The sequence below is a fragment of the Lissotriton vulgaris genome, chromosome 6 (assembly GCF_964263255.1).
Source record: "Lissotriton vulgaris chromosome 6, aLisVul1.2, whole genome shotgun sequence".
NCBI classification, from domain to species: Eukaryota; Metazoa; Chordata; class Amphibia; order Caudata; family Salamandridae; genus Lissotriton; species Lissotriton vulgaris.
Window position 1 is genome coordinate 35,814,033 of NC_141694.1, and position 15,893 is coordinate 35,829,925.

The 15,893-nt window shown below is 46.4% G+C and overlaps 1 protein-coding gene across 2 annotated transcripts in view; it reads left to right on the forward strand.

Annotated features, from left to right (window-relative positions):
* Positions 1-15,893, forward strand: part of BTBD9 (BTB domain containing 9) — a 980,923-nt gene that overhangs the window by 166,639 nt on the left and 798,391 nt on the right. For both annotated transcript variants that reach the window (XM_086925891.1, XM_086925890.1), the window contains one exon: positions 775-1,138. In XM_086925891.1, coding sequence (XP_086782017.1) covers positions 775-1,138 — 364 coding nt within the window. The remainder of the gene's footprint in view (positions 1-774; positions 1,139-15,893) is intronic.

The window sequence follows — 15,893 nt, forward strand, 5'->3', positions numbered from 1 at the left end:
AGTGGCACTTCCACACTAGACACAATCACGCCGCATACATCATTGCGCAGCATTTATTCACACGAGTCTGCACATACCAAACTCGCACCTGCACTCCCCACGCATCAGGAACTACCAGGGACACACACATTTCCCATGCATTCCTATGTTAGGCCAGACAAATCTCACACACGCACTCAGAGCGCACACACTTTACACTGCGCCACAGTGCCAAAGTGCGCCAAGACCAGAAATCATTATAATTATTTCCGAGTTCAAATGCAAAAAGTTCTGGGGTGAACCTGCCAGAAGGGCCAAGTCCAACACTTAGTATCTGCAAGTGTATCCTAAACAATTAGCTTTTTTTGACTTGCTGGATTTTATTAACTTCCTGAATTGACCTGCATTTGTATATTTGTAAAAGCTTTTTTAACATAGATTTCCTGTCCCTTCCAGTAAAGCCACTGGTAATGTGGGACAGTACTGATGTTGCGTCTCCGTATTCTTGACTAGTTGGCACTCGCTCTCTAGCACTCGCATTTCACTCTTTCCTCCTCCTCTCGTTTCGCTCCTCGTGCACAACCAGCAACAGGCTGTTGTTTATATGACTTTATTTTTGTATGTCAGTTTTGCAGGTATTTGAATCATTATCGTGATTTAGTAGAAGAGTGTGTGATGCTCAGGTGTTTTTAAGTTGATTACATGTCCACTTCCAGGTTTAGTCTTTGATTTCATATGTTCTTCTATGCTCCATAAATCCTTCCTTTTCACATGTGCTTTCCTGTCTTAATTCAGGGCGCTATTATATGGTGGAATGCGGGAATCTCAACCTGAGGCAGAGATCACTCTTCATGACACTACAGCCGACGCATTCACAATGCTGATGAAGTACATCTATACGGGACGGGCCACTCTGCGTGATGAGAAGGAAGAGGTGTTACTGGACTTTCTCAGCCTTGCTCATAAGTATGGCTTTCCTGAACTGGAGGACTCATCCTCGGAGTACCTTTGTACCATCCTTAACATACAAAATGTGTGTATGATTTACGATGTGGCGAGTCTCTACTCGCTATCAAAACTTACCGGCACTTGTTGTATGTTCATCGACCGAAACGCTCCAGAAGTACTTTCCAGCGAGGGGTTCTTATCACTCTCTAAGGTACATTTTTTTATATCTGTATTTTCTTTTTCCATTGTATTTACCTAACAAAGTAAGAGAGATCTGTGGTTATGTGTATGGTTTCTGGTTTTCAGTGAAGACTGATTTTAACTGATAAACAACCACCAAAGGGAATATTTGCTTTTCTGTGGAAACTGGAAAGCACTGGCTTCAAAGCAGTGTAAGTGCAGACCCACATCATACTTTTTACTATGATTGGTGAATCCATGCAGCGGTAAGCCATTTTTTGAGCGCTTGTGATCATCTGCATAGTACCTTGACTTGCTGGTCTTCCACACTTGTTTTTGGAGGGTGGCTTAACTCGTCATGCTTTAGCTTACTGCTTTCTGCACATGGCTTTGTGGTGGTCAGTATGCCTTATCTAAGCCTAGCGCAAGTAGCTGCACCATAATTTCATCCTCCTTCCATTAAAGGTAATTTCGACTTCTGAAACCTCAGGTAACAGAATTGTGCCGATGGAGATCACTGTGCCTACAGATGCTCCTTTAAAGCACACACCCAAGATTCCAGTTCTTATTTTTTATCCTGGTGGTAAAAAAAGACATGAATATAGGAACTGCATCCTCTGTGCATTGCCCATGTGCAAGCCCACAAGGAGTTCATGCACCGGTTTTCATTAGTTGCTTTGCCTACAGTGGATACATTAATTAGGAAAATGTATGAATAAATGTATGAGCTGTAGAAAGCACAGCTCAGAAACATGGAGAGGCAAGTATATATATTTGAGCTGTGATGTCTGCTGCTCATGTTCTAACTCTTCTATTTATTTACAATGTTAATGTATGTCTTGCAAATCGAGCAATTTCAGTAAAAACTGGAGCATGGTCCACTTAAGAGCATATGTACTGATGCCAAATTACCAAGTTCAGCCTTCATTGCTGCTGCCTCCTAAGTCAATATAAAGCTGGGTACTTATGGGGCGGACGGAAGGCTTAACACATGGCAGCATCAGAAAGTGCCCTGTACAGCTCTCACACAGCCGCAAAAGGAGGACAGTCCCCACACTCCCTACATCTAGAGGCCCACGTGCCTGACAAAACTCAGTGTTTGTGAATCATGGGATCTTCTCCGATAGTCATAAACATTTTAATTTTTCCAAGTATGTGAAGGATCCTAGAAGACTTTTTTACCTTCAATAAATTACATTAAATTGTAAAATCTTATAAATCTAAATACACAACTAGAGTTTACTGGATTTGTTTGTTAAACTGAGTATTAATGGAAAGAAAATCAATATATAAAACAACCTTGCAGCAGCACCATCATTTTGCTGCCCTCCCAACCCTGAAAACACGTGTGGAATGAAGTGAAAAGCAGTCCGATAGGCTAGCCTCTAAAAGACTGAAAATTGAGACACTGCTTCTTTATGCAGCCTGTGGTTTGCCAGTCGTATCATGCTTCTACTGTGAGTTACTTCAGAGCACTGAATCTTTTTTCTGGCTCATGAGAGAAGCAGCCTCAAACTCTTCTTATGTTGTAAAACCCTGTAATTGACTAAAAAATGAATTTTTCCTTTTGCCCTCGCCAGACATCTTTCTTACCTCTATGTGTTTTTGAGAGAACATTTGTGGAAGAAAGCCGATAATGACTCACACACACTTTGTATGGTTTGCTTTCCAAACTGTCACAAAATGTCAAAAGGGACTCAGAAGGAATGTGAGGAGGGTAACGGCGTTACTGGCAGAATGGAGGATAACAAGAAGAGGAAGTTAATGGTGGTGTTGCCATTTAAAAAATAATTTGATCTACATCTAAAATAAATTAACTAAATATATAAAATTATTTTACTTTAACATTTAACACAAATGACTGCGGCAGAGGTGGCACAATTCTGATTCAACAGCGAATGATGAGGAAACCCGTGCAGTATGACGATTGGGTCATGATACTGTCTATACTTGAAGCCAAGTCTGATTACAGGTCTTCGTGGAGGTCTTTTTCAAGTGTAAGGGTTAATAATTGTGATGGCACAAAAATGTAACATCTGCCACTAGGAGTGATTCCCCACTGTGTCTGGGAAGTTTAAAAAGTGGATTCCCACAGGTCTGTGCGTTGTCTGCAATTTGCAGATTCTGCCTTTATTGGAGTGCCGGTATGATGTGGTACACAGCATTATAGTTTTGCGATGATCAAGATGTAGCAGATTTGAAAAACAGTATGCAACACTAGATTATTTAGTGTTGCTGATACTGTGATGTCCATTTGTAACTTTACTATTTACTCTGTAAATGCTTATAGTTGCATGTTGAAAAACCAAATAAAGAAGTATTTAAAAAAAAATCTTTAACATAAAAATATTTTTATGCTTTTTAAAAAAAGCTTAATGAACTTTTACAATTTTTCATGTACTTTACCACAGGGAGATCTCCCCCCAGTGAAGAAGCACTCGGCCCCCATGTGAAAAGTTACTAGTAGTAACTTCACACTATTAATTTAATTTTGAATTCAATATTTAATTGATTGAAATATATTAACTGACAATAATTATTAAAAAATGTATTTAAAAAATCCCAACAAAAGTAAAATGTTTTATTTGCTTATTATTTTAAGAGTTACAATACCTAGTGTAGAGAATAAATTTAAATATTTTAGTAAAAAGTAGTTACTTTTAAAAAGGGTTATTGAAATATTTATAAAATATTTATTTGTATTTATATATAATTGATTTAAAACTAAATTAAGTCTATATATAGTTTCAAGAAGTCAAAATAAATAAATTTATTTGAACCTAACTTGCTTTGACGTTTTAAGTCCCTACCTCCATTATTTTCTATGGGAGAGTGTTACTGTACTAATGGCTGGCCATGTGTGGTGTTGACTTTACTCCATGTCAGAACCACTATTGTTTTAAGTAATTTTTAGGTCTCGCCTACGCAGCGTGCATGCGCTGCATAGGAGGGGACCTCATGTAATCCATTCAGTTTTTGCCATAAAAACGTGCACGCGTTGCATTGCTTTGAATAGCTACTCGTGCACGTTTGACGATTTCCTTAGGGGAGCAGCTTAGGCAACATATGTTTGCTCGCTCTTGCAAGGGAATTGATGTGTGAACTTCGAGCGCTCTAATCGGCCTCATCTGATCTGGCTGTTATGAGCGCGGGACACGTAAATTTGGCTTACTTTTTAAGGGCTCCGCAAACCTTTTTCGCTTTTGCACAGAGGTGTGCGCCACTGCACTTTCCACTTCAAGAACATCTCCGAGTTGAAGTACATGATTTTATCTTCAATGTGAGGGTGCGAGCTCGTGCAGCTCTGAAAACCGACAGCGGAACGTTGCATGAAAATACAGCACTGCTACAAATCGAACTTATCCGCCAATCTTGATTTCACTTTGCAAATTTACCGTTCTTCTTTTTTCTTAATGATGTCTACATAGTGAAAAACTATTTCCGCACTGACAAGTACTGCCAAACCGAATACAAAGGGGCGGATACGTGTTGATTTGACATTACAAGGCGTACATGACCTCCCCCCCACCCCCCAAAAAAAACAATTCGGCAGATATTCCCTGCCGGAGATTGTGCAGAAATAAAGAAAAGGATTCAGAGGTTTACAACTCAAGGCTTGAGGACACATGTTTTATTGCCGTGTGTAGGAGAGTAGGGTCTGCTATCCTATGGTCACCCCAAATTTTTGCTTTTTGCTTCACTGGTTTCTGACTTAATGTGGCTGTGGGCCTGCTAATCAGACCCACAGCCTGCTGTTCTCTCTCTAAATTACTGCCAATGCACTCTAGGTGCATTACGAATTGGAATTGGGTCACCTTGTGAGCCCCTGTATCAGTGCACCATAGGTGCCCAGGGCATAGGTGTATCCAAGGCCTACCAGGGGCTGCAGCATGTATTGTGCCACCCCTGGCCTGGCCTCCATATTTGACACAACTGGCTGATCACTCAGCTGGGGTAAGTTGGTGTAATCACCTCTTACTTAGGTACAGTATGTCTGTGCCTAACCCTAAACTGGACACATATGTTCCTATCAGCCACTCCTATGGAAGGCCTCATCAATCCTGGAGGCAGAGTGCTTGGAAATATGTGAGATGGTGCTCTAGCATGAGCTGGGCCCGTCTGCAGCTGTCAGGAACAACTCCCTAAGCTGTTCCGGGATATTGCCATACCATATACTCTTAAGTGCATTATAATCCTCGCGGTTATTTGCTAACTTTGGTTTGGCTTTATCAAAACATGTCGAGTAAGGTGTCATACGAATTGGAATACTATCCCCTCGCCAATTCTGGCGACGGGGATAGCATTCCACCCTTCTAGAGGGACACGACATGTGTGTAGCCTTAACCCCGGTTAAAGTTAAACAGAGCCTCAGCATCACAAAATGGATGCTGCCACCACAGACACGAGTCTGGCCTCCTGCTGCTGACCGAAACTCGGCAGATGGTGGCCTGGACAAAGGGTTTCCTGCCTTGGGAGGTGCGAGCACCACCCCAGACAGGGTTTTGTGTATTGGGTAGGACAGGGCTGAATAGAATCAGACATGCCCGGGGCACACAAGGTGTCCCCGTGCATAGGCCAGTCCAAACCGGTCCTGGGACTTTCCAGACCCAGGCTTGGCGCGGAACTGGACAAAGGAAAGGGGGTGTAACCGCCCCCCTTCCTGGTTCCTCCCAGAGGAGGGACCTAGTAGGTGATCCACCCCTCAGATTGGGAATAAGAGTGGGAGCAGTGCCATTGCACAGCAGATCATCCTGAATCAACTTAAAACTAAGAAGACGACTGGACTTCGACATTCTGCTGCACAGAAGACTGAAGAAGAATCTCCCTTGTCGCCTAGGAGTGGCCACCCTGTGAACACAGGTACCAACCAGCAACTCGACGTCTGCTTTGCCGCCGCCTCCCGCCGGAGCCCGAGCCCAGAGCCCGACAAGAACCAGACTCCCAGACCTCTCAGAGCCCGATCCACAGTCCCTGCAAAGAAGGGACCCGTGGAGGCACAGAGCAACGTGGGACCGGACCTCTTGGAAGACACTCGAAAAGCTGACTGCGCAGCTTCTGAGACATCCTCGACGTTGTGCTTTGGGGACTGAGAACCCCCACCACCGAGCAGCCCTTGCACCGAAGATCAGCCCTCCAGCATCTCCACGATCTGCGTGGGGCCCTTTTGCATTGTGCCACTCGACGCGCCATCCCGGCCACTAGCCACGTGGTCAGCGGCCATCTTGGCGACGAAACCGACGATTTACACAGCAGGTCTGGTTGCCCCAGACCCACCCAAGCTCCTGTAAAAAGGAGCACCCGCTCTGACCTTGCTGGTCCGAGTGTTAAGCATCTTTCAACTTCTGCCTGGCTTGCCTTTGCCAAGGCCTGTTTGCTCCGATCAAGTTGCCGACACCGCCAACAGCGAGAAGCCTGCGTGGGACAGCTCGTGACTGACTCCTGGACGTCCTCGACCCCGGGTATCCACGTGGCTGCAGAAAGAAGCTACCCGACAACGCCTGTTTGCACCCGACATCGCCTGGTTCCAATCTGGTTCCACGGTAGTCACTGGCTAGTGACTTTGAACACTGTCCCCTCTGCTTTCAGGTCTTCACATCTTCAGATCCACCCTTGGATCCACCGGAACTCTTCACATCGAGCCGCCTGCAGCATCTTCAGCTCCAAGCACCATCGACCAGCGTGACGAAACCAGACACTACTTCGACCCTGTGCACCCGCTTCCTGTGGGTGAGGTAACTCAGCTCCGCCGGTGCTCCTGCACTGGTACACATCTCAAGGGCCTGTGTCTTAAGTTTTAACTCCGTAGGTCACTCGGAAGGTTCCTAACTTTCTAACTTTGTACTTTTTACGCACCATAGGCTTTACATTGGAAAGTGCGTGCACTTTGAACACTGCACCCGAGTCCCGTGGGCCTCTCCCGACTTAGTCACTGCTAGTCTCGAATAGCTCCAGCGATTCCCGAGGCCCTAGGCCTGTTCACTTTCCTATTGGTATCTCTTATACCACTTTCTTAGTTTATGGTTTAGGTGGCCCCTAGGGCTCATCCATATTGTGCAACTTTTGTGTATTTTAAACTGTCTTGTGATTTAACGCTTGTGCTTCTGTGCTCATAAAGAGTCCAGGGGATTTTATAGTTAATAAATCAATATATATTTTCAATATATATCTGTGTGGTGTCCCTTTCATTTGGTATTCAAGGGGGTTGTGTATGGTATAACAGCTGGCTTCACATGCCTTTCAGAGTTTAGCCTAAGACTGCTTTGTCCACGTTACCACTAGGATAACTGGTCTACAAGGTTGAATTACAACCATCATCATAAGGGTTGCTTGGCATGGTACAAAGTGATCACTAAGAATTAGTGAGCATTATATACCAGGCCAACTTCTCACATTGGTGAGCAGCGGATTGGGATCTGAGCTTGCTGTTGTTTTACCATTACAATCTTTGAGATTATCATTTGAAAGATCACACAGGTACCTTTTAGGTACATATAAAACAAGACTAGTATACATAAGTTCTACTGAACTTAGTTGTTGTAGAGCAAAGGGAGTAGCACACCCTAGCTACAACTACTAGATAGGTTTAGTAGGTAAACACCAGTGTAGGTAGATTGCAACACATCCACCCACACTAGAGCAATGTCTGGAGCAGAGGGGTCCAGTGGACTTACTCCTGTTGAGAGTGACCCTCCAAGGGCACCATCCAAATTTGCTATTTTTTCCTTTAAGGAATTAAGACAGCTTTGTGTCTTAAGGGGTCTGAAGACTGGGCCTTCCCCTACTACAGACCACCTAAGAGAGCTCTTAGACCAGTCTGAGACTCTAAAGCCCTCTAAAGCAAACCCCACAGGGAATGCTGAAGGAGGCCATCCTTCAGAGGATGACACTGTAGACACCCCTGCCCCTATCATCCTGGTAGATGAGGAAGCCTCCACCACTGGAGCTCCTCAGGTAGATGAGGAGGAAGAGGAAGAGGAAGAGGAGGAGGAGGTGGAAAACAGTGAGTCAGATGATGACAGAGATAGTCAGGTGCTGGTCAGTAGACTGAACCAGGCTAACTTAAGCTTACTTGGGAATGAATCAGGTAACAACCCATTCAGACCCCCAGGTGGACTTAACCAGAAGCCTAGGAGGAGAAGGACTCACTCAGGTGACTCTGACAACTCCCATGCTTCTAGAGGTTCTCATGGTCACTCCAGAAAAGAGATGACTAGCCCTCAGAGAAGGGAACATGAGGCCAAGATGAGAGAGGCTGAGCTTAGGATTCAGAGGCAAGAACTAGAGGTTGCCCTGGCCAAGGAGAAACTTGCTAGAGCAAGACAGCCTAGAGAGAGTGGGGTAATAGAACCCACTGGTGGCAGCAATATCCACAAGGATAAAGACAGGTCTTTTGATAACAGAAACCTGAGTAAGATTGTGCCCCCCTACAAAGCTGGGGATGATATCCATAAATGGATTACTGCAATGGAGAGAGCCTGCAGAGTACAGCAGATCCCTCAGGAGCAGTGGGCAGCAATCTTGTGGCTCTCCTTTGAAGGTAGAGGCCGAGACAGACTCCTCACAGTTAGTGATGGGGATTCTAGAAACTACCTGGTCCTGAAGAGTGCTCTGATTGATGGGTTAGGCTTAACCACTGAACAGTACAGGTTAATGTTCAGATATACCCAGAAGACACAGACTCAGGACTGGTCTGAATTTGTTGAGTGTGCCACTAAGGCTCTGGAGGGATGGTTGCTGGGAAGCAAGGTTACAGACTATGAAGGATTGTATAATTTGCTGATGAGAGAACACATTTTAAATAATTGTCAGAACCAGCAGTTGCATCAACATTTGGTTGACTCAGATTTGACCTCTCCCCAAGAATTGGGAAAGAGGGCAGATAAATGGGTAAGAACCAGAGTTAAGCAAAAGAACCAGAACCAGGGTGGTGACCAGAAGAAAACAGACCAGAAGGGTGGGGAGCAGAAAGCTAAAGACCAGAAGTCTTCAACAGGGCCCCAAACTGAGACAGAGGGTGGGTCCCAAACTTCCAAGAAGAAGAAGAAAGAAGGTCAGAAGAAACCCTGGTGTAAAACTTGTAAGAACACCTCTCACTGGACAAGTGAGTGTAAAAAGGGTGGAGCCCCCAGCACTGCAGCCCCTAAGGCACCTGCACCCACTAGTACAGTTAGCAGTGCTGGTCCTCAAGCCAAGGGATTAGTGGGTATCACTTTGGAAACTGAAGGAGATTCTGACCTAGTCAGAACCCTTACACAGGCTGTTCTGGTTTGTGAAGGGGACATAGATTTGACCCCTGACATAAGTCCCAGTAACCTGGGCAAATACAGACAGACTCCTTTGATCAACAATAAAGTGGCTCAAGCTTACAGGGACACATGTGCCAGTGTCACTATGGTGACACCTAACTTTGTGGACCCTGGACAATACATGCCAGGCAATGATTACCTGGTGACCAATGCCAGCAATGTCACTACTACACATAGTGTGGCACTTGTTAACTTTTCCTGGGGAGGGGTAACTGGCCTAAAGAAAGTTGTGGTTAGTGCTGATCTCCCAGTAGAATGTTTGTTGGGCAATGACCTGGAGAACTCTCTATGGTCAGAAGTTGAGTACAGGACTCATGCAGAGATGTTAGGGATATCATCACATGTCCTTGCTGTGACCAGGTCACAGGCCAAAAAGTGCCTCTCTGAACCTCAGGTCTTGGATCCTGGAACAATGGACCAAGTACCTTCCAAGAGGAAGAACAGGAGGGTTAAGGCTGCGCCTTCCCAACTGCCTGCAAGTGAGGATCAGGCTTCACAGGAAACTGATCTTGAGACCCCTGAAGGAACTGTCTCTGAAGAACTTGAACCTGATCAGGTTGAGTTTCTGGGGACAGGGGGACCTTCTAGGGCAGACTTGGGGCAGGCTCAGTTAACCTGTCCTTCTCTTGAACCCCTCAGACAGCAGGCTGCTGCTGAGGCTGCTGGGAATGCTCAAGGTGCCCATAAAGTATATTGGGACGATGGACTCCTTTATTCAGAGGCTAGAGACCCCAAGCCTGGTGCTACCAGGAGGTTGGTTATACCTCTGCAATTTAGGGGCTTCCTACTCACCTTGGCACATGATATTCCTTTAGCAGGACACTTAGGCCAGAACAAGACCTGGGACAGGCTTGTCCCTCACTTTCACTGGCCTCACATGTCTGAAGATACCAATGAGTTTTGTCGCTCCTGTGAAACCTGCCAAGCCAGTGGTAAAGCAGGTGGAACAACAAAGGCCCCCCTGATACCACTACCTGTGGTGGGGGTTCCCTTTGAAAGAGTGGGGATTGATATTGTTGGTCCAATGGATCCCCCTACAGCATCTGGGCACAGATTCATACTGGTGGTAGTGGATCATGCCACCAGGTACCCAGAGGCAATTCCACTTAGGACCACAACAGCTCCTGTTGTGGCCAGGGCCTTACTTGGAGTTTTCTCCAGAGTGGGGTTTCCTAATGAGGTAATATCTGATAGAGGTGCCAACTTCATGTCAGGATATTTGACAGCTATGTGGAAGGAATGTGGTGTTAACTACAAGTTCACCACTCCTTATCACCCACAATGCAATGGGCTTGTTGAGAGATTCAACAAGACCCTAAAGGGCATGATTAAAGGATTACCTGAAAAGCTCAGGCGAAGATGGGACATCCTACTGCCCTGCCTTTTGTTCGCTTACAGAGAGATCCCTCAAAAGGGGGTTGGCTTCAGCCCCTTTGAATTGTTGTTTGGGCACCCTGTAAGAGGACCCCTGTGTCTAGTGAAGGAAGGATGGGAGTTACCGCTCAAAAAGCCTAAGCAAGACATAGTGGACTATGTACTTGGTCTCCGCTCCAGGATGGCAGAGTACATGGAAAAGGCATCCAAAAACCTTGAGGCTAGCCAAGAATTACAGAAAGCTTGGCATGACCAAAAGGCTGTCCTTGTTGAATTTCAGCCTGGACAGAAGGTATGGGTGTTGGAGCCAGTGGCCCCAGCAGCACTCCAAGACAAATGGTCTGGACCCCATACAATTCTGGAGAAGAAGGGAGAGGTTACCTACTTGGTGGACCTAGGAACTCCCCGGAGCCCCCACAGGGTGCTCCATGTGAACAGATTGAAGGCATATGTCAGCAGGGCAGACATGGGCTTGCTCATGGCTACAGATGAGGGACAGGAGGGAGAGAGTGACCCTCTCCCAGACCTGCTCACTCAGAACCCTGAGGATGGCTCAGTTGATGGTGTGGCCTTAGGTGGCAGCCTCACTGAACATCAGCAACATGACTGCAGACAAGTTCTACAGGCATACAGGCATATGTTCTCATTGACACCCAGTCAGACTAACTGGTGTACACATGTGGTGGACACTGGTGACAGTCTTCCTGTAAAGAGCAAGATTTACAGGCAACCTTACCACGTCAGGGACTGTATAAAGACTGAGGTGCAAAAGATGCTGGAATTAGGTGTTATTGAGCCTTCAGAGAGCCCCTGGGCTAGCCCAGTGGTTCTGGTCCCCAAACCTCACACCAAAGATGGCAAGAGAGAGATGAGGTTTTGTGTGGATTACAGAGGACTCAATGCTGTCACCAGGACAGATGCACACCCTATTCCAAGGGCAGATGAGCTCATTGACAAGTTGGCTTCTGCCAAATATTTGAGCACATTTGACTTGACAGCTGGCTACTGGCAAATCAGGTTAGCTGAGGAGTCTAAAGCCAAAACAGCATTTTCTACCCCTAGTGGGCATTATCAGTTTGTGGTAATGCCCTTTGGTTTGAAGAATGCACCTGCCACCTTCCAAAGGTTGGTGAATCAAGTCCTTACTGGGTTGGATGACTTTTGTGCAGCTTATCTGGATGATATTGCTGTCTTTAGCTCCACCTGGGAGGATCACCTGGTCCACCTGAAGGAAGTGCTTGAGGCTCTGCAGAAGGCAGGCCTCACTATCAAGGCAACAAAGTGCCAGATAGGGCAGAGTAAGGTTGTATACCTGGGCCACCTTGTAGGTGGAGGCCAAGTTCAACCACTGGAGAGTAAGATCCAGACCATCAAGGACTGGTCCCCTCCAACCACCCAGACTCAGGTCAGAGCTTTCTTGGGCCTGACTGGGTACTACAGGAAGTTTGTTAAGAACTATGGGTCCATTGTGACTCCTCTTAATGATCTGACATCCAAGAAGATGCCCAAAAAGGTTCAGTGGACAGAAATCTGTCAAAAGGCATTTGATGACCTGAAGAAGGCCATGTGCTCTGCACCTATCCTGAAGAGTCCTGACTACTCAAGAGAGTTCATTGTCCAAACAGATGCTTCTGAGTTGGGAGTGGGAGCAGTGCTTTCACAGCTTAATGTTGATGGCCAGGACCAGCCCATTGCTTTCATTAGCAGAAGGCTGACCCCCAGAGAGAAACGTTGGTCAGCTATAGAGAGGGAGGCCTTTGCTGTGGTGTGGGCCCTGAAGAAGTTGAGACCATACTTGTTTGGCACTCACTTCAAGATTCAGACCGACCATAAGCCCCTCCTATGGCTTAATCAGATGAAGGGTGAAAACCCCAAACTACTCAGGTGGTCCATTTCCCTACAGGGGATGGACTTTACAGTGGAGCACCGCCCAGGGACTGACCATGGCAACGCAGATGGTCTCTCCAGGTACTTCCACTTAGAACATGAAGACACAACTGGTCAAGGTTAGTCTAATGTCACTGCGTTTGGGGGGGGGTTATGTAGGAGAGTAGGGTCTGCTATCCTATGGTCACCCCAAATTTTTGCTTTTTGCTTCACTGGTTTCTGACTTAATGTGGCTGTGGGCCTGCTAATCAGACCCACAGCCTGCTGTTCTCTCTCTAAATTACTGCCAATGCACTCTAGGTGCATTACGAATTGGAACTGGGTCACCTTGTGAGCCCCTGTATCAGTGCACCATAGGTGCCCAGGGCATAGGTGTATCCAAGGCCTACCAGGGGCTGCAGCATGTATTGTGCCACCCCTGGCCTGGCCTCCATATTTGACACAACTGGCTGATCACTCAGCTGGGGTAAGTTGGTGTAATCACCTCTTACTTAGGTACAGTATGTCTGTGCCTAACCCTAAACTGAAGGACTGGGTTCTTTGGACCCAGCGGTGCCAGGGCACAACACCTGAAACCTTCGTGGGTAACCTGCTCCGGCGTACAAGTCACAGAGACACGGGACACTTCCTTCGGCGTCAAAGAGTCAAGGTTTATTTACTGCAGGGAACACAGAAGTCACAGGAAGTACATCGAGTGTAGTTCGGGGAGACTGCTTCAAATTGTATTTGTGGATCGCTCCTTTTATACAGTTTTTACCCATAGGATAACATGATACACAATAGTTTACAACCTGGTTCCCACAAGTCGCTCTCAGAGGGGTCGCTTAGATCACTTTGAAACACACAAGATCCGGAACATAAGTGCGGAAACATTTGGCGGTTCCCAACTGTAAAAACCCATCTTCCCACCATTAGCAAATTCCAATCAGCAGTAAAGTAGATCGAAATAGGAACGAAGACAGGTGCAGAGGAAGACGGAAACAGTGGGGAGATCGGAAAGGGTGTAAAAGGGGAGTGTCGAGAAGCACGAGATACAGGCATCAAAGGGACGTGCCTAATGAGATGCACGGCTGAGACAATAAGCCCGTGCGGCAAGATGAGCCTCGAGCGGCGCCATCTGCCTTACAGTAGCATCCCCCTCGTCATAAAGACACTTTCAAAGAACATGCGTCTTCCGCAAATATCTTGGGAGTCCCAGGGTCGCGAAGCGGACAGCGTCCGTTCGCTGGCTACTTGAGGGCAAGAGACAAAATGGATGCCGTATCTAAGATGGAACCCGTGGGTACAGATGACAAACCCACATAACAAACGAACGGTTTAAGTTAGCACAGCGAAACTGCGCACACTTACAAAACTCGTCATTTGCGGTTCATAGATACTAGACTCGACCATATTCGTGCGAGTTAAAAACACCACTTACAATTGTCACGGAACCTCAGACGCTCCTTTTGCCCTCATGTAGGCAAGCACTAGTCGGAATCATACTCGATATTCATCAGACCATCAAGATGTCGTTGTAGCATAGCTCTGTCCAACCGAGTCCCCTTGGTAACAGATGGTTGTCTCATACACGTTGTAGCACAGAGGCCACATAAGGCAGGACCACACTGCACACAAAGGCAACACGTGAACAGGAACACTACCACAACCCCGATGATCGTCAGAATCTTCCAACCCCAAGTCGACACCAGGCCCCAAAACCAACCAAGTAGCGTCCAATCCCCTACATCCACGTGTATGGATTCGGAGATCTTGTGCAACTTCGAGATGGCTTGATAGACAGTAGGAGCATTATCTGGAATGAAAATGCAACAGCTCGAATGGATCACTTTACATACCCCACCGCGATCTGCTAGGACAACATCTAAAACCATACGGTTTTGTAATGTCATAAGTCTCTCCGCCTGAAGTTCTGTGGTGATATTACCAAGGGCACTGGCAGTAACATTAGCTGTCGATTCTACCACTCGAGTCAAATGTCTCAGGTTCCTACTATTAACCATAGGTCCCCAAAACGGGAGGAAACCCTTGAAAAAGTCTCCTGCCTCTTGACCGGCAGTATCCTCTTCGCTAATTACGCCTCGTACAACTCTAGTCTTATGATAATCGGCATCTACAGTAAACGTCGGAGGCAACAGATTTGCAACAAAACATGAGCCCATGAAGTCTGCGGGCAACCATGTATATGCACGATCATGACAGATGAAGTACGTACCCTTGGCAGCCAGAAACACAGGGATCGGGGACATTGGCAGAACGTAACTTTCAGTGCAAGCACTTACTCCAAGTGAGGCTTGCGAACCACGACCCACGATACAAAGATTACCAGTGTGGGGTACGACCCATATTGGAGACGAGCTTTTAAGCTGCTTTTCATTAGTGAACGTACTATATTCCCCTCTATTCGGTGCCCTATAGGCTTGTACCTCTGCCTTAGGGATGAGAAAAGCATCATAGATCTCATCTTCTAAATCCTGTATTGCCATCGATACCACCCACTGCCATGAGGTAGGACCCGGTTTGGGGGAACGTTCTGGAGAGGGGTGGAAACCTAGTGCGCTTCGAAGCATTGTTTGGTATGCTCGAGCTGACCCTTGGGAACTATACGGTAACACCAGATATGGAATTCCCTTACCCGTAGTATGTGGCATCAACCCACACACCCAACAATTAGTAGTGTTAACCACTAACTGATGCTGATGGAGGAGCTGGATAAAGGAATTGTTGCGGAATTCTACACGTCTAGCCTGTTCGTGTTCTGGTAACATATGAAAGGAATGAGGAGAAGCAGTAGAAGTAATGTTAGGGTAAGGAGTAGGAGTAGGGGTAGGAAGTAAGAAGTAAGACATAGTGTAATACACCCCACCCGCCAAAAATGCAGAAGCAGTTAAAAACAAAACAAACAACTGGGATACAAAACATTTCGTACGACTAAGTTTCTGCAGCTTGACTCTATATGCCTGAGCTCCTTCCAAATCGTTCAGCTTCGAAAATGCCATTTCCCTACGACCGTCCGCAACGTTTCTTGACGCACTTCGTTCTGTGCAGCAATAGTCAATCCCCAGGAGTTCCTAGGAACCGACGGCCTTTAACCTAGCGTCAAGACCTACTGTCCAGAAGGAAGTACGCGCGCGGCCCTACGGCCCTCAATACACAATATGTATTTATTTAGCACAATAATTCAGCTGTGGAAGGAAAAAGATACAAGGAAGAAGCTTG